At 57.8% G+C, this 25,714-nt stretch overlaps 1 protein-coding gene and 1 long non-coding RNA gene across 15 annotated transcripts in view; one reads left to right on the forward strand and one right to left on the reverse strand.

Annotated features, from left to right (window-relative positions):
• The window catches only part of Kcnq1 (potassium voltage-gated channel subfamily Q member 1), a 285,308-nt gene that overhangs the window by 120,610 nt on the left and 138,984 nt on the right, over nt 1-25,714 (forward strand). For 8 of the 13 annotated variants that reach the window (XR_009226838.1, XM_046444865.1, XM_046444863.1 and 5 more), the window contains exon 11: nt 16,535-16,655. The exons of the other annotated variants lie outside the window; for them this stretch is intronic. Coding sequence is in view for 7 of the 8 variants with exons in the window: in XM_046444865.1 (XP_046300821.1) it covers nt 16,535-16,655 (121 nt within the window). In the remaining variant the exon portion in view is untranslated. The remainder of the gene's footprint in view (nt 1-16,534; nt 16,656-25,714) is intronic. 13 annotated transcript variants of the gene reach the window in all.
• LOC131424190 (uncharacterized) overlaps nt 1-25,714 on the reverse strand; it is a 100,057-nt gene that overhangs the window by 56,257 nt on the left and 18,086 nt on the right. The gene's annotated exons all lie outside the window — the stretch shown is intronic.

Genomic DNA, 25,714 nt, shown 5'->3' on the forward strand with positions numbered 1-25,714 from the left:
AAGTTGATAAATTTTCCTTCTATTTGTAGTTTGAGTTTTTATCATAAGCGGGTGATGGAGTTTTTTCATATCTGTTTTCTACATCGAGTGACATAATCGAGTGATTTTTTTTTACCCACTGATACGATAGATGACAAGACCTGAATAGCTACTGCTCCACGAGCCCTGTGCACTGATATAGATCCAACCTGCTCAGAGTTTGTAATTCTTTTTATACTTTAATATGTTTGAAGTTGATATTTTGTTGAAGAGGTTTCTGGCATCTACATTTATAAGTTGATCTTTGTTTTCTTTAATATAGCTGTCAGGGTTTGGAATTGGGTTGAGGAGTTAGGAAGTACTGCCTCTACTTCTGCATTTTGAAAGAGACTACTGAGAATTGGTACAATTTCTTCTTTAAACGTTTTACAGTAAAAGTATCTGGGAATGGTGCTTTGTTTGTTTGTTTTGAGATGTTTATTAATCGATTAAACTTCTTTAATAGGTGTAGGCCCATTCAGATTGTGAACTTCCTGTGAGACTTCTGGCGATTGTATCTTTCAAGAAATTGATCCATGTCATCCAAGTTACCAGACTAGTGGGGAATCCACAGTGATAACCTCTCTTTTCTTTCTGATATAATGACTCATGTCATCTTTTCCTTATTTTAGTTAACCTGGTCAGAGGACCTAACAGTTTGTCTGCTAAAACATCACGTCTTGCTTCACTGAGTTCTCTGTGGATCTCCTGCTTTTGTATTGATCTCTGCCCTGATTTTTATTTCTTCTGGTTGCTTTGGCATTAGTTTGCTCTCCTCCTTCTAGTTCCCTAAACTGGGAGCATACATAATTGACTTTATATTTCTGTCTTCCTTATGTCTATGCTGATCTCTGTTTTTACTGAACCACATCTATTTTACATTATGATATTTTGTTAACATTCTTCTTTATGGGATTGGGGGTGTAGGTAAGTGATAGGCCACTTTGCATGTTTGAATTTATATCTGCAGTTATAACTATGGTCTGTTCCTTGAAGACCCAGCTGGTCTTGGTTGTTTTAATCCCCTCTGACAGTCGGTCTGGACCGCTGGGCTCATCGTGGTCCCTGACCTTGGTGGAGCATGGCTCCATGTTTGTGGCTGTTTTTTCTGTTGGTCTGGGCTTGGTTCCTGTTTTTTCTTCCATTTTTTTTACGCCTTTAGTTGTCTTTAAAACAAAATCCCATTTATCTGCTATTTTAAAACTTCTAGTACAAAAAAGGCCTATGTTTTTTCTTGTTCACTGTGGTCCCGGGGTTTTGTCGTTTAAACAGAAAAAAGATCTTCTCTGCCATCGTGACCCGCGCTTTCTCCAGCTCTCCTTGGTGTGGAACTGGCTCTCGTACCTGCTGTGGATTCCTGGAGCCCGCTGCCCCGGGGTCCGACCTCTGCTCCTGTGAACCTGCAGGGCATCTTGCTGTCCCATCTGCATTCCAGGGTTCCGGGAGCCGGTCCTGAACTGCCTGTCCTCGGCAGGTTCCTCCTGGGGCCGCCCTAGGTGGTTCGCCGTCCACCTTAACCTTCACCTCACATACCACAGGCCTCTCCTGCGCACCAGGCTTCAACCTGTCTTCTTTCTGGCACCCTGGAGGTGAGTTCAGAGGCGAGCGCCGTCAGGAGACTCCGTCTATCAGCCTGCCATCTCCTCCTCGGGCCTGCGTTCTTTCTCTTCGTATCACCCTCTTTTTCAGTGCGCCCCCCCACCTAAGAGTCCTCCATGTCCTCAGGGAACAAGATGTTCAAACCAGAATTTTCACCATCAGGAGAACATCTTTTAATTGGGGGTGATGGCAGAGGTTTTCGCATTTTAACCTTCATTCTTTTTGGGGGATTATCAATGAACGCTCAGACTCGCCTTTCCTGAATATTTCTTCCTCAAAACACAATCTGAATGTGTCTCCTGATCTCACTGCCTTCCTGCCACTGCGCCGGTGGCCAGTTACAGAGCCGTCCAGCAAGGCCTCCTCTTCCCCAGAGGCACTGCTGAGGGCACCCAGGGTCTCCTCTCAGCAGAACTCGCATCACACTGGGGAGCCTGGCTTTCCTCTCCCTTCTGGGGTACTTCTGGACGCTGGATGTCAGGCTCGGGTCCTTTGTCCCCAAGCTGGGGGACTGTTTCTGCCGCTGAGTCTGGTTCACATCAGTGGATTTGCACTCGCTTTTGACCTCAGATCATCTGGCTTCTAACCAACTGGACCTGATCTCTGGCTGTTTATCAGGAGGAGGGAGACTCTGGGAACCGTGCCTTCCTTTACCACGTTCACTTCACTCAAGGTCTCGTCATCGCTCATGGCTCAGGGACACTGCTCTCCCAGCACAGAGATCCTTGCTCACCCTCCTCTGTGATGCCATCTTTGCCCTCAGGACGTGACAGAGCACACACCCTTGTGTCCAGCAGCAGACTGTGCTGGGCCTCTCCCGGCCAGGCCTTCACGCGGGCTGACGCCTGAGGCCTTTCCGGGGTCCCCCCAGGTCTGTGCTGCAGGAGACCCAGTGCCCCTTCCTGTTCTCAATGCCTGTCTCCCAGCACGGCTTCTGTGGGGTATGTCTCTACAGAGTGTCATAGAAGGGTCTTATCGTGTGGCCCCTCTTACCATGTGGGCCAAGGAAGGCAAAACCCAGGTCCCCCCTTCCCCCACGGTGTCCCCCTCTGGAATGTTCTCAGTTCTGTCAACACCAGCAGCAGGGACGCTGGTTTTACTAGCTGGGTCACAGTGGTCAGGCTCTACGTGGACGTCTTGTTCCCCACATACTTCAGCCTGCTCAGAACCATCTCGGTCTGTCAATGTTCTCTTTCCAAAGCCAGCCTAGTCCAGAACTGTGCTGTGTGACAGGACGTCAGAAATGCAGGCCTCCGGCTAGGTCCCACGGGCAGTGCAGTGTCGTCAGAAAGGCTGGACACTAGGGACAAGAAGGAAGGAAAACTGACTTCTTTTCCTGAATCCACCCCAGGAACAGGGAGGATCATAGATGGGATTATGGTACCGGGAATCCCGAGGAACGCGGGCCGGGACCTGCACTCCCGCGTCTGCATTACTGACCAGAAAACACTGTGTTCCCGAGAGTCGGAGTGCTAAGCCACCGTCCTGGGACAGGGGCCCCTGTGGCCTTCTGTGGTTTTCACTGGGCACTTCACATATGCCTCCTCCTTCCTTCCTTAGGTCTAAGTTGTACTTACATTTTTAACTCTCTGAAGTTAGGTGACTAGGTTTTCTAGTCTCCACTTTCAAACACGCATGCCGATCCGCGGGTGACGAGAGCTACAGTGATCCCATCACTCCCTCTTGTCCCTTTCATCCCTGCTGCTGTTCCTTTCTCTTGGGTAAATGTACATCAACAAACTCAAAAGTCCTACAGACACATCGCAGCCAGACCCACTGTCGCTGGGATTATTCAACAGAATCTTACATGTTAGGTCAATTAAGAACAAATAAAAAACCAGCAACCGAGCCACACACACACACACACACACACACACACACACGAGGAAAAAAGGATCTGGCATTCACTGTCCCTACTTCATACCCCCCACCCTTTTTTTTTAAGTATATCTGAGTTTCTGACCCATATCACTTTCTGTCTGAAGAACTTCTAACGTGTCTTGCAAGAGGGACCCACTGGCCACGCGTCCCCCGCCCCTGTCTGTCTGAGAAGGTGCGCCTGCCTTCTTCTGAAGGGCGTGTCAGCGGTGCAGAGGGTTAGACGGGGGGTTTTGTGTTTCCACTCCACTAATTTGGCTTACAAGTTTCTGGAAGTCAGAGGCAGTTATCTGTGCTCTTTATAGATAAGGGCTCCCTCCCTCCACCTCTCGCAGGACTTGGTCTGTGTCTGAGATTTCCTGTGTCTGACAAGACGGGCCTGGGTGTCGGTTCTTGACATCTGACCTGCCTGGTGTCCTCCGCCCTCCTGGGCCTGCGGTTTGTCGTGTGACATGGATTCTCGGCTGCTGTCCTTCCCCACCGTTTCTCCTGTCCTCCTCTCCCCTCCTCTTTCTGGTATTCCCATTAGGCACGTCACACCTTGGGCTGTTCCAGGGCTCTGGGCTACTGGGCCGTTCCCCGCCCCCACCCCCCCATTGTCCGGTGGCTCCTCCTAAGCCTTTGTTCTCGGCTGAGTCTTTCCTCAGCTGTGTGCAGCTAGTCCTGAGCCTGCGAGGCGCACTTCATGAGTTCCTGTTTTGACCCCCAGCGTGTTCTTTCCTCCTGGGGCCCCCAGCCCTGCGTCCCCTGCCCGCGTGTTCTGGGATGCCGCCTTCTTTATCCGTGAGAGTCATGAGCACATTAACGAGAGTCGTTCTAGTTCCCAGACTGATTACCCTAACGTGTCTGTTCTGATGCTTGCTGTCTGTTCTGCCTTTTAATGTGCCTGTGGTTACTAACGGGTGGACAGGACTTACTGGGTAAAAAGAGCTGCTGCTAAGAGGCCTTCAGGACACAGTGACAAGGGGTGGGTGACAGGAAGCACTCTAGTCCTAGGTGTGGGCTCCTGCGTGAACTCCCCGTGTCCCTCCAGGGTGGCACCGGATGGCTAGCCTGAGCTGCACTTGGGGTCCCCCTTCTCCACACAGAAGCTGCCTTGGCCCGAGGTGGATGCTACACTGGCCACACACTTGGGTGCTGTGAGTCTCCAGCAGGCTGGGCTCTGGGTAACTAATCTTCCCCGAAGGTGGACCTCTCTAGAAGTGAGCACTACACTGATTTCACGATGGCTCCTTTCCTCTTCCCCGCTGGAAGCTACAAGGGAATGTTTCTCCCATGTTTACTGTAAGATCCTAGAGGTAATAGCTCACGAAAGCTTGGATTCCCCACATCCCTCCCCACCAAAATATCCTGGGTCCCCCCGGAGTTTTAAACCCTCAGACTTGTCCACAGCTCCCTCCAGCAATCCAGCTGCAGCCCGGGCTCTGCTGCCTCAGCAAGGAGCCCGCAGGACTCTGTTCCAAACCCAGGATTCTCTGTATCCACCGTCTCCCCGCCGCCTGCCGCCGGGTCTGGGGGTCAATGGTTTTCCCTGTGACTTCACTTGTTAGAGATCTAAAAAGAGTTGACATTTTCTTTTAAAGATTGATGTGATTTTTTATTTTTATGTGTTTTTGCTGAGGATCGAACCCAGTGCCTCGCACATGCTAGGTGAGCGCTCTACCGCTAAGCCACAGCCTCAGCCCCAAAGAGTTGACGTTTGACGGGAGCAACGTAGAACACCCTGAATCCACAGCAATCTCGTCTGAACTTGCGCCATCACAGGCTCAGCACATCCACATCCCACGCAGCTCTGATCCCCTTGGGTGTTTCTGGCCTCACGCGCATCTTGATGCAGAACGTCCAATCCCTAGACCTGATCGTTGTTCCCGTCACATCTTTCACGTGACTCGGGGAACAGAGGAGCTGTGAACTGAAAATACAATCGTGCAGTCTTCCACTTCTACCTCTGGAGTCACCCCCTCTGGAGCTCGGTAATCTGTGTGTGGTTTCAGGGTACTTTCTAGAGCCTTCTCATTCCAGCCTGAAGGACTCCTCAGGACTTCTGTAGAGCAAGTCTACTACAATGACTTCCCGGAGCTTCTCTTCATTTGGAAAGGTCTAGATTTTAAGTTTCTCCTTCATGTAGGAAGGATACTTTGCTAGGTATAAAATTCTTGGTTGACCCATGATTTTCTTCTCTCCGTCCTTAAAAACACTGTGGTCCTGCCTGCTCCGGGCCTCTGTGCCTGCTGGTGAGACCCAGACTTCACTCTCGCTGAGAGTCCCCGCAGGACGGCCGCGTCTCCGCCCCTCGCCCGGCTCGGCCGCCCCTCCCAACCCCCTCGGTGTCTTTGCCCAGAGCTCTCCTGGGTGCTTCGTGGAGGCGGCCTCTGTGCCTGCGCACCTGGGTTCACGACTCCCATCGACTCTGGGCCGCGGCAGCCACTGTCCCTTCCTTCTCACCCCTCGGATCCCAGGTCCCCGGCCTCTGCTGGGCTCAGGCCGGCTCCTCCCGCCCCCTCCCAGGGCCAGGTCCGGCCTCACCCTTTCTCCTGGGTCTCATCTTGCTGACGCTCCCGGTTCTCCTGGTCTCCCTCTGGTTTCCTTCAGGCTCTGGCCATATTTTAGGTGGTTTATCTCGAGTCTTTGTCGAGTTTAAAGTTCAATGTCTGTTCCCTCAGGGACGGTTTCCTCTCCCCCCCAAAAAGTCTTTGTGATTGTCGCTCTGCATTCTCCGTGATTCTGTTTGAGACTGGACATTCCAGCTGCTGTCTGTGGTACCTCTGGACACTCGACCCTTTCCTACCTCAGAACCCGCTTTGCGGTCTGCCTAGCGACTCCTGGACTGTCCTTGGGAAGTCTGTGTTCTTATAATGACGACAGAGGCTTTCTCTAGTGCCAGGATCAGAGACAGGAGGGAGAAGGGACACCGGGTTCTCCTGCTCCCACGGCTGACTGCGCGGGGCTCCTTCACAAGGCGCTGCCCCAGCCTGTCCTAGCTTTCACTTCGGGCGACGGTGGGCAGAGCGGCGGCCGCGGTCGGCTTCCTCTGCGGGCGTCCATCCCGGGCGCAGTGGCTTTACATGGCCACTTAGGATGGCCCCCTGTCTCTGACAAGCTCTGAGACTGTGCTCCCAGGCTGCTGGGGGTCTGCTGGGGGTCTCGAGTGCCGATCTTTCCCCAGGTGGCTGTGCCGGCCGACTCTGTCACCTCCGTTCCCAAGTTACCTCCAGTGTTTCCCGCCCTGAACGTGTCCCCTTGTCAGGCAGCCCCCGAACAACAGAGTTCTTTAAAGCAAGATCCGCTCTGCTCCGCTGGAAATGGGGACTGGGACCACGTCAGAACACGGGCTGCCGGCTTCAGGGGCGCTGCGAGGCCGGGCAAGGACGACGCCACCGTGCTCTCTACCATCTTTAACTTGCTCTCTCTGCTCTTGGCCCGATGTTCACTCGGGTGCCGCAAAGCGCTGCCGGCTTTCGAGGGTGCTGCCGGGGGGTGGTCTCTGTGAAGGAGGCGTCTGCTGTTCTTACGAGGATCCTCTCACCATCCTCGTCATTCCCCAGGGCGCTGCAGCCTCCTCTGACTTCCCCAGTCCTGCTAGGGAAGGGGCCAGAGGGCTGCTGGGACCGGCTCGTCTCTCCTCTCGGGTCCCGTCTCCCAGTACTGCTGAGGCCTGGGCGGGGAGTTCCACGTCACTTGTGTGGGTTCTGTGCTCTCCCAGGGGGACAGTGGAGCAGCACGCTCTGGCTTCCCACCTGCTCAGCCTTCTCCTCGGTCTCCTGTCAACGCCCAGCAGGTCCTGTCAGCCAGGAGGTGCCCACTCCCAGCCTCTCCAGCCCCCTCCCCATGGACGCCCCTCTCTGCCCCTGGGCGGTGGCCCTTGGCTCTTTGCTCACCTCCCAGTCCCCGCACGTGTCCTTGGGTGCCTCAGCACGTGGTGCCTGGGGACTTCTGGCAGTATCTTGCTGCTTCCTCCTGAATGCTCCGGAACACCCCCCCCCCCCGACTCACTGTCCTGAGTCGGTTTGGGGAGCACAGAGCCTCATCAGGAATGCGCGTGCCAGCCACTCCCTGAGAAAGAGCGCCACAGTGGGCAGCTGGGGACCCACACAGAGCACTCCTGAGTTCTACCAGTGACAGAAGGGCTGGGCACTTATTGCCACTGAAGGCTGCACAAGGTGGGGGTTCACTTTCCACCCTTTGTGGCCTGGTTTGCATTGGGAAGCCTTCGCTGTGCAGAGGATGTGAAGGCTGAGGGTAGCAGTGCCTGAGGACACATGCCACCAGTGTTCTAGAGCCCGGGATCATGTGTCTTCCCCCGTGTCCTCAGTGCACACCTGGGCCTGAGCCTCTGGGGCTTACCCAGCAGCGGCCCCAGTCGGGTCTGTTTCCACAGCCATGTGCCCTCTGCCCAGGGGGACAGGCTGTGTCCTGGGTGAGCCTCATTCTGATTTCTTGGTGTTTTCTGATCACTGGGAGTTCCTCGAGGATTGACCAGTTTGATTCTGGGCCTACTGGTCCCAGGAGCACTGAGACCAGGAACATAGGGTCACACCATTCCAAGAACTAGTGCTCATGCTGAGGGGGTCCTGGCGGAGAGGTCCCCCTCCTGCACATGTTCCTGTTCAGACAGCAGGGCTGGGGAGCCAAGCTGAGCTGATTGCTTTTGACATCAGTTGTTAACATAATTTTGACGTTAAGCCTCCCCCCAGCTCTGGGGTGACTCTGACTCTGTCCAGGCTCTGGCTCGAGGAGCCATGGGGAGCCTCTCGGCCCCAGAGCTGGCCTGGCTGGAGGCAGCCTGGGAAGGGACCTGTGTTTCTCAAGCCCGCGCCCTCGGGGCCTGGGGGTGGGGCCCAGCAGATGTCTGGGTTTGGTAGCCAGGGCCTGGAGCCGGATGCGAGATGAGGCCTGCAACTCATTTCCCCGTTAAACATTCTGAGAACATCTGCACCGCCTTCCAAGGCTTCTCCCGCACTAATTGCCTTGATTATTGTGTGAAGTTAAGAACTGGCACATTTCCGCGATGCTGGATGAAGGTGAAAAGATCGCTCTTAATTAGATTAAAAACATTTTTTTCTTCCTGTGTAATTTTGCCTTAAAAATCAAGGCCACTTTTTTGTTTTCTTCATCCAAAGACCTCCAGAAACTTTCCTCCCCACCTCTCCAGAGGTTTCTGGGGAATGTCCTGTGAGCTCAGCTCTTGGAGAAGATAGTGCTCAGCCCAGATTCCATTGTCTATTAAAGTTTCCTGGGGCTGCCTTGCTGCCCGGAGCCTTCCCTGAAACGTGTCTTGGGAGACCTGGACAGTGACTTCCTGCAGCACGGACACGCGGGCGGTGGATTCAGTGGTGTGGGTGGCCGGGTCCTCGTGCCATTTCCTGGGCTCACTCAGGGCTGACTGTCCTCCTCAGCACCCCCACTATTCAGAGCCCACCGTGGGCTCAAAGAGCCATTTCCATTCACTCTGAGGTCTGTGTGTGCGAGGCTGGTGCCCCAATTGCGAGGGGTCACTTGGGGGAGCAGGGTCCCCAGTAACTAAACTCGGGGGTTGAACAAAGCCCAGTGTGCTTCCTGGGATTTCCCAGGTCGTCCTGGACCCCGTCGGCTCAGAAGGGGCAGAGGGGTGGCTGAGCACTACGGCACCACCTGTCGGCCTCTGCCTGGGAGCCCCTTCCCCAGGGCCCTCTGGCTCCCGGGTGCTGGGACGGGCCTCGGCCTACTCCTTTCCCAACAGCCTTTCCTTCGCCACCTGGGCCTCCGAGGCCCGGCAGGGGCTGTCCAGAGACATTCAGCTCTTCTGTAACCTTGACTCGCGCTTCAACCCCAAGTCGGTCCCACGCACTTGGTAACAAATGACAGAACCCCAACTCAAAGCTAGCTTGAGGACCAAAGGGACAGGTTTGGGCTCACACATCTGGGCCCAGCTGCTCCACACAGCGGGACCCCGGGGACCGATGACCTTGCCCTCTTCCCATTCCACCCTGTCCCCACTGTTTTTTCTCTTGCCCTTGCGCACCCTTCTCCGTCTACTGGCCCCAAGACGCAGCTGGTCCTCGTGCAGCTACCTCCAAGGGGGGCAAGTGGACACCAGCTTGATTCGGCAAGCACAGCACAGAGGCCATCTCCTCCCCGACACGTCCAGCCAGATCCTGAGCTAGGTTTCCACTGCCCCAACCAGGGTACGGACCACCTCGATGTGCAGCTGGGCCTCTGCCGGCCCAGGCTTGGTCACCCAGCCCACCTTGGCGATGGCCAGGGGGCAGAACCCTGCCCACTAGGAGCGGGAGAGGAGGAGCCCCAGGGAAGATTCGAGAAGCTGTTTCCAGAAGCCAGGGCTGGCTGCTGGGCAGGCAAAAACAACAGGTGTCCACTTCAGCAAGGTATTTCCCAGGCGGAACCGGCGGCCAGCTGTGGACATACATCTCACCCACCCTCACCCGCTCCTGGCAGCTGCTGTGGGAATGGCCTTCCCACTCTCCGTCCACGTCCCTCACTGCTCGCCTCTGAGTGGAGGCACAGGTGGTGGCGGGGCTGCCCTGGCTCAGGGTCTGAGTCGGGCACGGGCAGCTGGCACAGGCTGTGGGGCTGCGGCTCAGCGACGTCACGCAGGGCCTGGCTGCAGCTGTCCGGATGCCCTAGGGAGGGCTTGTCCCTCATGGTGCAGGATCTACAGGGCTTTGGGAATCAACCAAGAAGGGGAGCTTCCTCGAGGGGGCCAGGGAAGGGGCCTCTTTTGGGGAGGACGGAGGCAGCTTGTTTATCCCCGTGGGGTGAGCTGGCTCAGGGAACTGGCCTGTGCCAGGCACTGGAGGGACGTGGAAGAGGCGCCAGGCCAGGTTCCCGTGCCAAGGGCCAGGCACACATAAGCCCCACAGCCATGCAGGGGAGGGGGCAGTCTCCGGAGCCCTGGAAAGCCTGTGGGGGAAGAGGGCTTGGGTTACACCTGAGAGATTAAGCAGGATTTCAATCATTCAGGAGGAGGAGGGCAGGGGGTGAGCAGCTGGGTGAAGTTACTGGGAAGGGCCCAGCAAGAGACCAGCAAGCCCCCACAGCGGGCAGCAGGGCCTTAGGGCACGTCAGCCTTCTGCTGGCCTCTTCCGAGCAGGGTGGGGCTGGGAGCACAATGTGGAAGAAGTGAGGCCAGATGCTGCTGGGATCAGACCTCGGAGAGCTTCGTGGCCGAGAGTCCTGTGAGCGAGCCACGTGGGCAGCGTGAGGCAGGAGGAAGAAAGATGCTCTAGTGTGTTCTGCCGTGCCTGTGAGCAGGCTCGGACGGGAAGATTCCACCCCTAGGTGTCCTGACTTGTGAAATGTCCTCGCTGCAGGATGGAGGGAGGGAGGGTGCGCAGAGTCCCTGCCCAAAGACCATGCGGCTGGCGCTGTGACATTTCCTTCCAGTCTTTTTTCTGTGCTCATATTTTCTCTCAATAAAATGCAGGTCACCCCACTAAGCAGGCCCACTAGCTGAGGGGAGAGTGCTGAGCCTGGTTCCGGTTCTCCTGAGAGGGTGAGGCTTGGCAGCTGGCAGGCCCAGCTGGGCCACGCCTGGGCTGCACCGCCATCCCAGACCTCCCATTTTCCTAGAAAACAAAATTGTTTTGTTCTGCCCTGAAAACTTAGGCCCAGATTCTGGCCTCGACAAGGCGCAGGCAGCCAAGGAATGAAAGCATCAAAACTGGGACTGTCTTAGGAAAGTGTGACTTCACTGTCACCGGGAGCGGTGCTCTTCCCAGAGCCAGGCACTCTGGCTGGTCCTGCAGGGAGCACCTGGCATGCTCCGGCGCCCCTGCGGGTCTGGGTGTCCAGATGTGCTGCCCGGCCACATTCACACGGCTCGGCTGTCTCTGTGAGAGGCTGGCCGTGGGCTCCCCTGAGGTGGGGTGACCAGCGGGGCCTCTTGGGCACAGCGCTGCACCCGAGCCCTTGCCCCAGGTGGCAGCACTGGTGGGGGGGCAAGCTCCTGCCCAGAGTCTGCTCTGGCTGTGGGGGCAGGTGGCGGTCTGGACACTGCTCCCCATGAAGGAGGTACACACCCCACCGACCACACACACACACACACACACACACACACGCACACGCCTGGCGGGCAGGAGCCTCTCCTTTTGATTTCGAGAACAACCCTGCGGTGCCCCTCTCCCTGACCCTCCTGCAGGGGCCCCTTGTGCCGTTCCCAGGATTAAACCCAAGAGCGCGCATTCCTCCCTGGCAGGTGCGGGCCCCACCCGCTCCGCAGCCAACCCATGTGCACATTTGAGTTTCCTAAACCCAGGGCTGGGCCCTGCTCAGGAGCTGAGAGGCTCACCCTTGGCCCTCGGGCTGCAGGGACGGCACTCCTTGTCCTGGTGTTGGGACAGCGGTCCCCCAGCCTCCACTCGGCCCCTCCCTGCCCTGAACAGAGTGATGCAGACCTTGAAATATGTGTTCTTTTTCTTTCTTTTTTTCCAAAAGAACATTGGAATCCTGGATGAAGTTTTAGTCCCGTCACTTGACAACTGTATAATATAACCCAGGGTCCTTGAATCTCAGCCCCGAGTCTCTGGATGGGGGTGGGAACAGGCTCCCGCCAGGCCCCAGACCTGCAGGCCTTGAGTGCGCGCACATTCCTTGAGGCTTACCGGTCCTTCCCTGGTCTCTCTGAGGATGTCCTGGGCACGGAGCCTTTCACTCGGAGCCCTTTCCCGGCTGTGACTAAGTAATGTCTGTTCAGTTTCCTGCTGGAAGCCTGCCGCTGGCCCCCACGGCCGGGAGCTCCTGCGTTTATTTACATTTCCCTGATTGCTATTCAGGCACGACACCTTTCCACATGCTCTCAGCCTCCTGCTTGGACTCCTCTTTTCTGATGTGCTATTTTTTGGGTCTGTTACCATCTTTTATTAGGTCATTCGTATTTTTCTTATTAATTTGCAGGAGTTCTTTGTATTTTGTAGGTATGCTTTTGAGGTAGTCTTTAAGATACACTTGGACAATCAGCTCTTACTGATAACACAAATTAATAACTCTTGCTGTTAAAAAAAAATGTCCTTCCTAGCCCTGAGGTCATGAAGACGATGTTCTACATCCAATCATACAGGCTTTATGGTCACACTCTTCATATCAGGTCTCAATCCCCTGGCCAATCGTGCCCTCTTGGTGTGTGGCAAATTAAGGGTCCAGTGTGACATCTGCCTGTGCACTCAGCCAGCTGCCCCGGCCGTCTGACTGCAACATCGATCTTCCTCCCATGCCCCCTGTGCCACCCCGACAGCACCACCAGCAGCTCCTACCTGATGCTCAGTCCTGCCCTGTGGCCTGTCCTTCTCCCCTGCATCCATGGTGCAGTTGTGATCACCACTGCTTTGGGGGAAGTACTGATGTTGGGTAAAACACAAGTTCCCTGCCTTGTTCTTTAGTGTGTGTGTGTGTGTGTGTGTGTGTGTGTGTGTGTGTTACCAGGGATTGAACTCAGGGGCACTAGACCACTGAGCCACATCCCAGTCCTATTTTGTGTTTTATTAGAGACAGGGTTTCACTGAATTGCTTAGGGCCTCACCATGGCGGAGGCTGGCTTTGAACTTGTGGTCCTCTTGTCTCAGCCTCCCCAGCTGCTGGGATTACAGGATTACTGCCCTGTTCTTGAAGAGCTTTGCCAATTCTTGGCATTTTAGAATTACAAGATCTTGGAATCAGCTTGCCATGGTGCTCACACACAACCCTTGGGACTGTTGGGTGTTTTGTTTGGGGGATTTAGAGAGAGAGAGAGATTGGCTCTAAGGAGAATCTCCCAGCCTCGAGGCCCCAGCAGTGAAAGGAAGGCACAGCGCCCCCCTCACGTTTCGTCCTATGCGTTTCTCAGAAGTGCTTATGCTTCTCCACATTTCTCCCATGTCTTTGGGTACTCAAGATCCATTGGTACTACTGTAGGTTGGTTTTGTTTTTTCACTCTATTTATTTATATACGTGTGTGTATAAAGATATAAAACCCTTTTCATTTACATGAGAGGCAAAAGGTGCTGGAGCTACCCTATCCCTTTCATCAGCTCGCCTTAGCATCTCCCATGGCCACGGTGCACTGGCCAGACCAAGAAACCAGCCCTGCACCCCCACTGAGCCGCAGCCCAGCGCTTCTCTAGCTTGAGCCCTGACGTCTGAGCCAGGACCGTCACCACCTGTGCTCCGCAGGCTCCCTGGTCTCCTGGGATCTGTGAGGGCCCAGCCTTGCTTCTCACGCCCTTGACACTTGGGGAACACCAGTCCAGGGCAGTGATGCCCGGGTGGGTTTGCCCGGTGCTGTCTCGGGATTGGCCTGGGTTCTGGGTTTGAAGAAGGACACCCCGGAGGCCAGTGACCTTTCTCCCTGGGTCGCGTCAGCGTGGTGTATCGCTGCTGCTCCTGACCTGTGCCTAGGGCAGTGTGGGCCAGGTCCTTCGTGGGACTAGGCCATCTCCCCTTTCCACCCGGTCCAGCCCCTGCAGCTGCCACCTCAGGAGAGCACACAGAACCGTGTTGGGTGCCAAGCGTATTTGGGGAGACACTTTGAGGTTTGACCTACAATCTCCACATTCACCTGTGGATCTTTCCTACAGCCAATATCACCGCGGGCCTCTCTCTTCTTCATTCCTTTTAAACCAATTCTCTGAAATGCCCCCCGAAGCAGGGTCTGCCCTCTCCTCCGGCTGTTCAGGGGTACGTCCGCCTGGACTCAAGAACATGTTTTTGAGTCCTGATCCCACACTGTTGCTTGTTGCCCACCTCCTCCTGGCTTCAGCCCCCTCTGGCCACATGTCCTGTGGACAGGCTCTGTCCTTTGGGGGTTACTCCTTCTGAGCATCTCCTTTCTTTCCAGGCTCCCCCTTCGTTTCCCCTGTGCCCGCCCACTCCTCCTGGCTCCTTTCAGTGGAGGACTGACAGTGTCTGGAGACCACAACCCGGGCACTGGGTGTGCCCGTCACTGCAAGGGCACCACTGCTCCGGCCTCCTCATGGAGAGAGAGACAAAGCACACGTCTGTGCCTGACCTGGGCACACACCCCCACACTTCTGCATCCATCCCGTGTCTTTGGGAAGCTAACTCGGAGCTCACACTCCCGTGGCTGACCTCTACCCCATGCGTGGCCCTGGCTCCTGTTATCTAGGATGTTTACTGTTTGTACGACCCTAATGTACGTTTCCAGTTCACTGAGCTACGGGTCTGGGAAAGGGGCCACCAGGTCATGCGGCTGTGCAGGCTACAGGAAACTGCTGGACCTGCTGCAGGTGGCTGGCTGCCTTGCACTCGGCCAGCACAGAGGTCCTCGTGAGTGCTCACAATGGCCAGGTGGGGGGTGTTCCTTTGGGCTTCAGCATTCTTTTAAAGCTGTGGTGGACCTCACGGTGGTTTGAATTTGTATTTCCATAATGACTACTGATGTGGACTAAGCATCTTTTTTATGTGCTTATTTATCATACAATTTTTATATTGATTGTTTGCTTTATTCCTGCTAAATCATAAGCATCCCTTATGTTTTCTGGTACTAGCCCTTGACTCAGGAAAGTGATATGCCAGTATTTTCTCCAAGACCATGAGCAGTGTCTTTCACAGTGCACAACCTTTGTTTGTGGTAAATTCCAATTTTTTGATTCTTTTTCTCTTATGGGTTGAACTTTTGGTGTAGTGTTTGAAAACTCATTGTCAAGGTCCCACAGATTTTCTCCTGTTCCCTTCAAAAACATCTTATAGTTCTGAGTTTTATTTTAGACTCATTCTTCAGGTCGTATGTAGTACCTTTTCATTCCTCACATGAGGATGACCACCACGCGGTGAAACTCACACTGTAGTAACACACGTTCAACTTTGGTTAGGAATGAACTTAAAAGGCAGTTGTACTGTTTAGCTATGAGGACATCTTCGTTTTTCATAAAGCCAAAGATATATCATCATAAAAAGACAAAGACCTTTTCTACAATAACACAACTGAGGTCCAAAAGCCCCAGAGGGGACTGAGAAAGTGCCTGTCCCCTCCTACGTCAGAGGATTTCCTCCAATGTAGACATTTCCTAAAAAGGGAGACGCAGAGATGAGCGAAGGACATGAACAGGCAGTTCTGAGAGGAGCCCGCAGCCACCAGGCCCAGAAAGGCACCCGGCACCTGGGCCTCGCCCGCTCGGTGGGCCTCACCAAGGGCAACGACAGCCGTCGTGGACAAGGGGAAATGGGGAGGCGTCGGGTGCCACCAGCAACACTGACTGAAACAGCGGAGGACACACTCTCCTCCCCCACTCCCCCACCCCCACGTGACAGCTTCTGAGAATGAAGGGGGTTGTCACTGTCCGCAGGAGGGGCCTAGATCTACGAGGCCTGGGCACCCCACACACGGAGTGGGCGCGTTCACGCCGTAGGTCTAGGCCGAGGAGTCGTAGGGTCCACGTCCACGCCCCTGGAGAAACATAAGAGGAGCGTGGGGGCACAGTGGCAGGGACAGAGACGGGCACAGAGCAGTGCCCCTGCAGGGGCTGCTGTAATGAGCAGAGGGGCGGCAGCTTGGGATCCAGCCGGCGGTTCACACGGGGACCGCTGGGGGAAGCCCCTGGAAACCTCTGAACTGCCCCAGCTCTCGGGTGCACTCACTTCTTTTGCAATAAAATCTTTAAGAAAGGCTAGGCTGAGCCCAAGCACTGACCGGTTCAGAGGCTGCCGCACACAGTGACCGGAGCAGGGCTCTGCGCACCCACATCACCCTCCAGTTCCTGGCCTACAGCTGCGGTGTGTGCGCGACAGCGTGGCCGTGGGCATCCTGCCTCACTAGACCTGTGCCGGCCCTCTATTCCTGACCCAGCCGGCGGGCGGGTGTAAGGCTGGGGAGAGGCCCGGAACTCGTGGGCTCAGCCCCACACTGAGAAGTCACTGGCCACTACCATCCTGGGGCACTGAGGTCACCCGCTCGCCCCCACCCCTCCCCAGCGCAAGCCTGATGATTGAGGTCCCTGAGCGCCAGGGCCCAGGAGCTCACAGGTCTCCACCCGCACAGCAAGGTGGGGGCGGCCCTTCGAGCTCAGCCTGTCTAGGGAGGCCTAATGGTGTCCGTGTACCTTCTCCACAGTGAGGAAGAGCCCCACGCTGCTGGAGGTGAGCCCGGCCCACTTCCTGAGAACCAGCAGCTTTGCCGAGGACCTGGACCTGGAAGGGGAGACGCTGCTGGCCCCCATCACCCACGTGTCACAGTGAGTGCCCACTCGCCCAAGTCTGGGCCCGAGGGGCTGGGCTCAGAGGGGCACCTTGGCACCGGGGAAGACATGCTGGCCTGCCAGCACGCAGCACCCTCCCCGCCCTCGGGAGCCGAGGGCCACTGCTGCCAGGAGGGCAGGGACAGTGCACTGCACCGGGGACGCCACACGATGGTTTCCCGCTGGTCTCTGTGCCCTGAGCATCTCAGAAGATCGTCTTTCTCTCCTAGTCCCTTCCCTCCCCTGCGGAACCCTGGCCAAAGCCATGGAGTTGTGGGTGCCATCTGCCAATTGTCACTGCTGACCTCAGGGGCTCCTTCAGGTACAGCAAATGGCTGACTTCCCACACCTCCCAGCTGGCCGCCCCCGGGCACTGCCGGCCCGGGACACACCCTGAGTTACCGCTTCCCCCCGGCCAATTCCCGGCACCCAGACCATGCTGTGGTTCCCCTGAGACAGGCGACTCGGGACTGCCACCGAGGAAGCCTGTGGGGACACCATGCAGTGGGGTGGGTGGGTGCTCAGGCCTGTTGGGGCACCACCCGTCGGGCAGTCCCCCGCAGGAGCGCCACTCTCAGCCCTCAGGGGTGGCTTGCTGGCTCTCCGCTGCTCTCCGGGCTCCGCAGTGAGGGTGCGTCTTCTCTTGGGGCTCTCTGGGGTCGGAGGTTGTCCCACCCTGTGTGCACCTTCGTCACACTGTGGCCCAGGACCTCTTGCTCCTGCCAACAGCCAGGCAGGTAGCTGGGTAACTGGGAGCCACAGTGCTGGGGTCTGCTCGAGTGACCAGTGGCTGGCAGAGCCAGGCAGCCAAAGTGAGGCCAACCCAGGAAGACAGGCCACCTTCCTAGGCCACCCAGGCCCACAGCGAGGGTGACAGTGCCCCACGGCTAGCTGGACATGGAGAGGGAGTTTCCTGGGCTCAGAGGAGGCCACAGGTCACTGGAAATCAGGGTGACTCCACCTCCAAAGACAGAGTGACAGGCCGGCTGGGTAAGCGGGCAGGAGTGGGTTGTGGGCAGAGGGGCCAGCAGACAGGTGGGCAGACACAGCTGGCCCCAGAGGCAGAACAGCGGCGAGTGCTGTGCTCAAGGCTCAGTCAGCCCAAGGCGTGAGAACCCAAAGTGACAGACTCTAGAGTTGAAGGGTGGTGTGTGTCACGTGGGTGTCAGAGGCCACTCAGGAATGGGGACAGCCAGGAGGACACTGGAAACCCCAGCAGGCCAAAGATGCACTTAGGCCTCCAGGGCCACTCAGTCTCCCCCTCTTGTCCTCGTGACCACTCCTCTCTGTGGACACCCATTCCCCTTTGCTCCGCCGGCACAGACCAGACCCCAGATGCAGGGCCACCGCTCGCCGTCCATTCCCTGGATAGTCATTCTTGCCAGCCCCTGGGCACCTGCATCCTTGGAAGTCAGGGGCTGTCACTCTCAGGTGGGGTCCCAGCTGGAGGAGCTAGGTAGGGCACAGGCACAGTAGGGTCCTGTTCCAGGGACCCAGGGCCATGGGCCTGGCCAAGACCCCACCCCACCCTGGGGAGCAGGCAGGCCCAAGTGGGCACAGGGTGGACGTGGGCGTGACCACCTTTGCGCATCCATGGGGCTATGTCCCCTGGCTCTCGCATGGCCTGCCTGGCCACGCATGCCTGACACTCAGCTAGGGTCCTGCGGCCCCAGCTGAGTGAGCTCCTGTGGGCAGCCGGGCACACGGAACCGTGCAGGTTAGACGGGCACACACCTGGTGACAGGGACCTGAAAGGGGCAGAGTGGGTGGCTGCCGAGAACCAGACCCGTCTCTCTTCCGCACTCTCCTGCCGCGCTGGGCAGCCCCAGCACTCAGCTGAAGGCGTAAACAGACACGTGTTGTCTCCCTCTCCAGCTCTCCCGCCTGCAGGGCCCGGCAGGTGAGGTCACTGCAGCCTGGACGTCGGGAAGCTCCCTGGGGCTGGGCGAAGCCTCTTTGGTTTGGGGGCTCACAGACCTGGCGTAAAACAGGGAGTTGCTAGTGAGCAGGGACTGGGCACAGGCTTCTGGGGGACAGAGTGGCTCCGCCGACCCCATCAGCTCACCACGCAGCCCCGGGGCCCTGGCGGTGCCCACACCTCTCTCCCTGAGACTGATGGGCTGGAAGGGAGCCCCTCTGCCTCAGGCTCCCCGACTCCTCCACCCAAAGCCTTGTTCTGGGGCTTCTGAAGGGCAGGCGTGAACCAAGCAGGGAGTGGGGCCTTTGTGGGTAGCATGTGGGGACCTCCAAGGGGATGGGGGACCCCATCGACAGCCAAGATGAGTTCCCTGAATCCTGACCTACCTGCTGTCCTCTCCACTGAGGGCCCTGGCAGGACAGTGGGGACTACCACTCTGTACTTGACATTTGGTGTCTCACATGTATCAGTCATCCCTGCCTCGGGGAGTCCCCCAGGCTGCTCCTAGGCTGGGTGGCCTCTGCCTCTGGTCCTAAGAACCAGCTCCCTGAACCCTTGGCGTGGGGCTGGGCCCTTGTGTGTCCCCTTGTGACCTCTCGCTCTCCATCACACCAAGGCTGCAGACAGGGTGACCCCAGGGCTACCACTGCAGCATGGAGAGCCTCCTAGCCCTGGCAGAGGACATGGGCCAGACCTTGCAGGACCTCCCACAGTGCTGACACAGGCCCGGGCCCGGGCACCAGCGGCTCTGAGCTCAGAGCCGTGTGCAGTATGGCCTGGGTGAGCTGCTCTCACCACCACTCTGCAGTCCCCCACAGGGCTCCTGAGCCAGCCAGGGCTGGCCTGGAGCCTCACCAGTTGTACCTGGACACCCAAGCAGGACGGCCCCAGAGCTCAGGCTACCGCTAGCCCAGCGCCTGCGCCTGCCGGGCCCTGCAACAGGTCCTTGCATGACACTTGGCCCCTGACCCTGCCTGTCTTCTCCGTTGCGACATCTGGAATGGGCAAGCCTCAGCCCGTGCTCCCTAGGCACTGCACTGTGGGGGCCGTCGAGGGGCACCCAGTCCACTGGGATGGGTGTGGGGAGGCTGGGGCCCTGAGCTGGGCAGAAGGCACAGAGGTGGCCGAGGGAAGGCCAGCATGGGGGCTGGGCCCTTGCAGGCAGCACCAGGTGACCGAGGCTGCCCTAGTGACCATGTGCTTGCCTGGCCTCTTGCAACATGACAACTGTGGAAACCCTTGAGCAACACCAGCCCTGTGTGCATTAATTAGAATTTCCATGTCTTCGACTTTCTCCTGGACCCTGCAGAATCTCACGCCAAGACGTTCAAGTTTCTCTTTTCCAGCAAGGCCGCTGTGGCCTGGCTTTCATCCACAGCAGAACTAACGTCTCCTGAATTCCGTGTTTGTCAGCGAGGCCAGGGCCAGCCGTGCCTTCTGGAAATGTGGGCAAATGCCACACGGCTGGCACTGGACCAGCTCCTGAGGGGCCTGCTCAGCACAGGGCAGGGCTCCGAGGCAAGCTCCACTGCGCCTTCCTTGGTCTCCCAGCCCGCAACCCCGAGTGTAAAGGGACTGAGGGGCTGTGCCAGGCCCAGTGTCGGGGCCCGGGGAGGGCCTTGCCAAGAACAGAGGGCCCGGCCTGCCTTCTCGACCTGTGAAGTTCCAGATCACCTCTGCCTCCCGAGGTGCCAAGGAAGCCCCCCGGGAGCCCGGGTTGGGGACGGAGCAGAACTCAGAGTCACAGAGTCCCCCGTCAGAGCCCCACACGGCCAGCCAGGCACAGACCCATCTCTGAGATGCACAGGGGAGGGGGTGGTAAATGTTCTAATTAAATTAAAATCGAGGCAGAGAGGCTCAGTGGGAAAGAGATGGGACTGGGAATCGGATGCCCTCGATCTGGCTCCCAGCCTGAGCGGGCCCAGCTGCAGGCAGGCCCCAGTGGCCCCCTGCTTCCCAAGCTTCCCCTCCTCCATCTGTGCCTGTGAGAAGATGCGCTGGCCTCTCGGGCTGCTGCTCTGAGGAGGGGCCCCAGTGTGAGGAAGGAGGCCCCGAGAGAGGCAGCAAGGCCTCAACCTCAGCCACTGCAGCCTCCACGCCTGGACACTACCCAGGCCCTCAGCCAGGTGGGCAGTGTGGAAGGAGCACGCGCTCCACAGACGGGGCCGGAGGACGCAGTGACTTCACACTGAACTGCTGGTGTCAGGAGTCACCCCCCGTTTGTGCTCCACCTAGACCGGGAAGAGGTGACCGACCAGGATGGAGCTCCACGGCCCCTGGTCAGGGAGCCTGAGAGGCTGGGCCTCTGCAGGACTGGTCTGTCCATCTCCCTAGTGAGGCCCAGAAAGGCCTGTCCTTGTACAAGGCTCAAGGGTGAAGTATACAGCATCCAGTGCCCACTTGATGCATCTGCCCACCTGGGACCTGTGGGTGCAGCTCCCTGGGGGCAGCAGACCTCCAGGAAGCACCTTGGGCTCCCTTCCTCTCCCTGGCACCCCGAGAGGGAGCACCAGCCCCATTTTCAGCAGCAACAGCCAGTTGTGCCCAAGCAGGAGTCTCACTTAGATGGAATCACGTGGCGCCTCTGCCTTGTCTCCAGCCGCCTTCGCTGGGCACTGGCCGAGCCTCTCCTCCTGCTCCCCCGGGCTCTTGAGGCGGCTCCACCACTGCCTGGCCTGCTCTTGGTTATTCACTCCACTGTCCATAGCCACTGGACACTTCCCAGTGCGAGGCAGCTAGGAATACCACGTGTGCTTCTGGTGGGCAGACGGCGGTGTTGCTGGTGAGCTTGTACCTAGGTCACAAGTGGCCCTGGGAAACACTGTCAGATGCACCCCAAGGTAGCTGTTCACGTCCTCACCACTCTCTAGCTGTGTGGTGGTGTCTGGGGGCATCAGATGGCAGTTTTAATTTGTGGTGACCTGATGGCTAGCAGGGCTGAGCCCCCGCCTGTGTTCCCATGGCCCTCAGCACAGTGTCCCCCTCTCCTGCCTGTCGGCTGTCTTTTCTCAGAAAGCAGCAGTTCTTTGTGCCCCAGGGAACTCTGGGAGAGGGCAGCGTGTGGACTGCAAGCACTGCCTCCCCCCGCGGGCTGCCTGGTCCCGGCTCCTGATGGCCTCTTTTGATGAACAGAAGGTCTTAATTTTAATGTGGTCCAGTTAATCAGACATTTCCTCTCTGGATAGTGCTGTTTACGTCCTACTTAAGAAACTCTGACTGCTCCAAGGTCATAAAGATCTTCTGGTGTGTTCCGAGCTTTATCAGCTCACCTTTCACATGGGGATCTGCAGTCCATCTGGAGCGGATTTTCCCAGCGCTGTGAGGTGGAGGTCAAGGTACGCTTCTCCCTCCAAGGGACCCAGCCTGACTCAGCACCTCCATTGAAAAGTCCTTCCTCTGCCCCTCCCTGGGGACCAGCACAGTTGTAAATCAGCTCCCTGTTGACGTGTGGCTGTTTCTGGACCCACTCGGTCCCCCGGTCGGATGGGAGCTACTCTCTCTGCGGGGCCGGACACCACTGCCACTGCAGCGTGTTGACAAGTCTCAGCCTCTGGGCTTGCAGGCTCTGGTGACGAGGCTGGTGTCCTGTTAGAGCCTCTGCCTCACCATGCACAGGCCAGTGTCCCTGTGAAACCACTTCTCCAGGCACAGAGGACTTCGGGACGGGCCCTGTGCCATCTGGGGATGCTGAGCTGTGGCCCGGGTGTCCGTTGTCAGCTGATCCTCTCTCCTCTCTGTGCTCTTCAGCCTGTGGTGCCATGGCTGGACAGCCTGACCCACTTACCCCTCATCCACCGACAGTGTGCTCCACTGTGTGCTCACCAGGCCCAGGGACAACCTGCCAGGAACCCTGCCCAGCGGGGCTCACCCTCCTGCCCTCAGGAGCCTGGGCAGTCACCCAGTCTCTAGGAGCCACAGTGTTGGCGTAGGGACTCAAGGAGATGGGATCAGGTGTCCGGCCATACGTCACCCTGTGAGGGGAGACCCCAGGGGACATTCCTTACCTGGCTGAGCACCTTTACGACTTCCAGGTCCTAAGTTTCCAAGGGACACAAATGGAGCCAGGCTACCGGGTGCTGTCCTTATGAAGGGGGACCTAGAAGCCAAGAGTCCAAGGCCCAGGACGGTCTGGAGTGGGCAGCAGCAGGGGAAGCCTCGGGTAGCGGAGGAAGGGGACTGTAAGCTGTTGGCTCCTGGGTGGCACAGGAGGGAACCTGGCACCCGCCGCTCTGCTCCGAGGAGGATGGGAGGTGAGGCCAGAGGACTCGTACGCCCATGGCAGTTGCGACAGGGCCCCTGTGCCTCTGTCCTTTGTTCTCGTTCCTGCTGGGCCCACCGGCCAGTGCTGATGCCCACCTTCAGCAGAATGAGCAGCAGAGGAGTTGCGCAGCGGCCACCCTCAGCCCTGCATGGGACGGGGCGAAGGGGCCACAGGGAAACCCGTGTGTGTCGTACAGAGAGACGGTCCCAGGGGGGCAGCACTGCTCGCAGACTTAGTGGCTTTCAGATGCTTAGAACAGGCTGAAATCCCAAGAGCATTAACTAAGCACCCACTGTGTGTGCTTTTGTGCTGGGTTGAACAGGAAACGCTGCCATCGGCGGAGACACAGCCACACCCTGGGTACGCTGGAGGGCACCTAGTAGGCTGGGTCACCTAGGTCCACAGAAGGGGACACGGAGGGTCTGGCCACAGGGGCTCACTCCCAGATACCTGCCCCCAGAGGAGCCTGGGTTCTGGAGTCCTGAGTGTGGCAGGCCAACGGAGGGGCAGTCATGACACAGGGATTCTGTGACCACAGTGGGGAGGGAGCCATCCATGGCAGGATGGTCTGGGCATGGTCATCTGACATCTTGTGGCCTCCTCCTGCTTGAGATTTCTGTGGGCTAAGCCTCAGGTACACCACAGACCTGGCACCCCCGGCAAGGAAGCCCAGGAGCGAGGCTGACCGTCCTACAGGATGCAAAGTGGCCCAGTTCTGTGGCTTCTCACGGTGCCCCACAACCTCCTGAGGACACTCACGCTGGATTTGCAAGCCCTCTAGGGACAAAGCAGGTGTCCCAGGCAGAGACCACACTTGTGTGCATGTCCTTGGTGGCGACTGGCCAGCAGAGGAGATCTGACGAACGTGTGGGTCTGGCTGGCCCCATGGGAACCCTTAGAAGGTGGAGACGGAGGTCGATGGAGTCAGGTCTGGGCTCTGGGTGAGGCTCCCGGCCCGCCATCTGCTCCCACTTCTCCCTGAGTGTGCTCTCCACACACGTGTGCAGGCCCCGAGAACCCTCCTGGAGGTGGCACCAGCAGGTATGTGGACACTGGACAGACCTTCCCCAGGGGCCCTGGCCATCCACACAGGCCTCTCCCACATGGGTGTGCAGAGCGACTTCGCAGGAGGTCACCAAAAGCTTGGAGAAAGGGACAATTGGGGGCCACTCAAGGGTTCTTTAAGGGGCGTTTTCACTCCACCTGCCTTCTCAGACATGGGCACTGGCCCCCATACTAATCAGAACTGCTGCCCATGTCTGGGGCAGCAGCTCTCCTAACGCGCCCTGCGGGGAGCCGAGGCAGGCGGCAGTGACTCTGCCAGGCCCTAAGGTGCGAGGTCGGCGCTTGGCCAGGCTGTGAGAGCAAGAGCCACACGCACTCCTCAGCCTCACTAGGCCCTGGCCCTGCAGCTGGACTCTACCTGAGGTAGAACGAGTAGGACAAAGGTCACAGAGAGACCTGACCTCAAGTCCTCCTGTGCATTCTGGGCTTGTCCCCCTGCCCTGGCCTGGTCTGCATTGGGGTCCAGCATCTTCCCCTCTCCCTGTCCTGGATAGACAGCTGTCTTCTGCTCCAAGGGGATCCTCCTCTGTCTGACCCTCCCTCTCAGGTCTTTTGGAGGTGGGTTTGTTTCTTACTGTCTTCTTTACGTTCATGTCCAGGTTTGTTAAAATAAATCAAGCCCCTTCCAGTTTGAAACACTTGAATACTTTTTTCCTGCTTTTCTTTTGAAATGTCCCATGAAACCCACAAGTTGGGTGTGTGGGCTCCAGGTAGGAGCTCAAGGGGGACTGGAATGGCAGGTTCAGGGGACCAGGAATGGCTAGGAGCAGGAGCAAGGGCCAGAGCTACACAGCACAGGTGGCCTTTGGGGCAGTGACACCTGGTAAGTGGCTCCTAGCTTGATGGAGCTCAGGCTGGTGGGCGCATGGGACAGCAGTGCGGCTGCCTACCCCAAGGGCTCAGCAGGCGTTCGCTGGGCACGTCCCCCCGGCCCCCGGCCCGGGGTTCCCATATTCCATGGCAGTGCCTGGGATCCCGGTGCTGCCAGGCCCCTCCATCCGCAGGACTGACCTGGCCCGGAGCAGGAGGCCAGAGCCTGCTCTCTTGCAGGTCTGGCAGGTCCACATCTTCCTCCACCAGACTCTACCAAGCCCCTCAGAAAGGGTGGACCAGGGGAGCCCCGGAGGCCAGGCACTCCCCTAGGCCTCACCCCTGGCCAACTGACTGCTCAGTAAGCAGCAAGAGGCTTACCTGAGAGGCCTTGGGCCTGGCCCTGCAAGCCGTCCCCAGGAAGTAAGAGAGAGACCCCTTGGTGAGTCCACTGCAGGCCCTGCCTAAAAGTGGAAGCCAGCAGGGTCGAGGCATCACGTGAACACTCAAAGATGGGGTCTGCTGGCCAAAACGGACAGCGAGCTGGCCAGTCAGGCCTCGAAAGCACTTCCTGGTACAGCCAGGAGACCCCAGGGGGCAGTAGCATTCCTGACCCAAGCTCCATCAGATTGTACTCTGGAGCCGGCACCAGAGGCCCCACTGTGACGAGACATCCGAGTCCCTTGTGGACTCCAGGACCAGGTGAGGTGTCAAGGCCCAGGCTGCAAACCCTCAGCCTTCCCCCCCCCAGCATCAATCTCAGCAGAAGTTACCCAGGCTACCAGGAGGCCTCAGCATTGGAAAACAGTCTCATTAATCAACAAACGCGCCAGGCATGGAGCTTGGTGTGGCCCGGTTTAGCTGGCCTCTGCATGGGCACCCAACCTGCCTGGGGACAGAGCATAAATGTCCTTGCTCATAGCAGTTATTTGTCCTTTCTGACAGCCTGCAGGAGGGTCGCTCTCTTTACCTATCCCCTACCTGGCCACAAGGTACAAGGCC

This window comes from Marmota monax, unplaced genomic scaffold (genome assembly GCF_021218885.2).
Source record: "Marmota monax isolate L192 unplaced genomic scaffold, Marmota_monax_Labrador192_F-V1.1 WCK01_AAM20220418_F8-fsc00038, whole genome shotgun sequence".
NCBI classification, from domain to species: Eukaryota; Metazoa; Chordata; class Mammalia; order Rodentia; family Sciuridae; genus Marmota; species Marmota monax.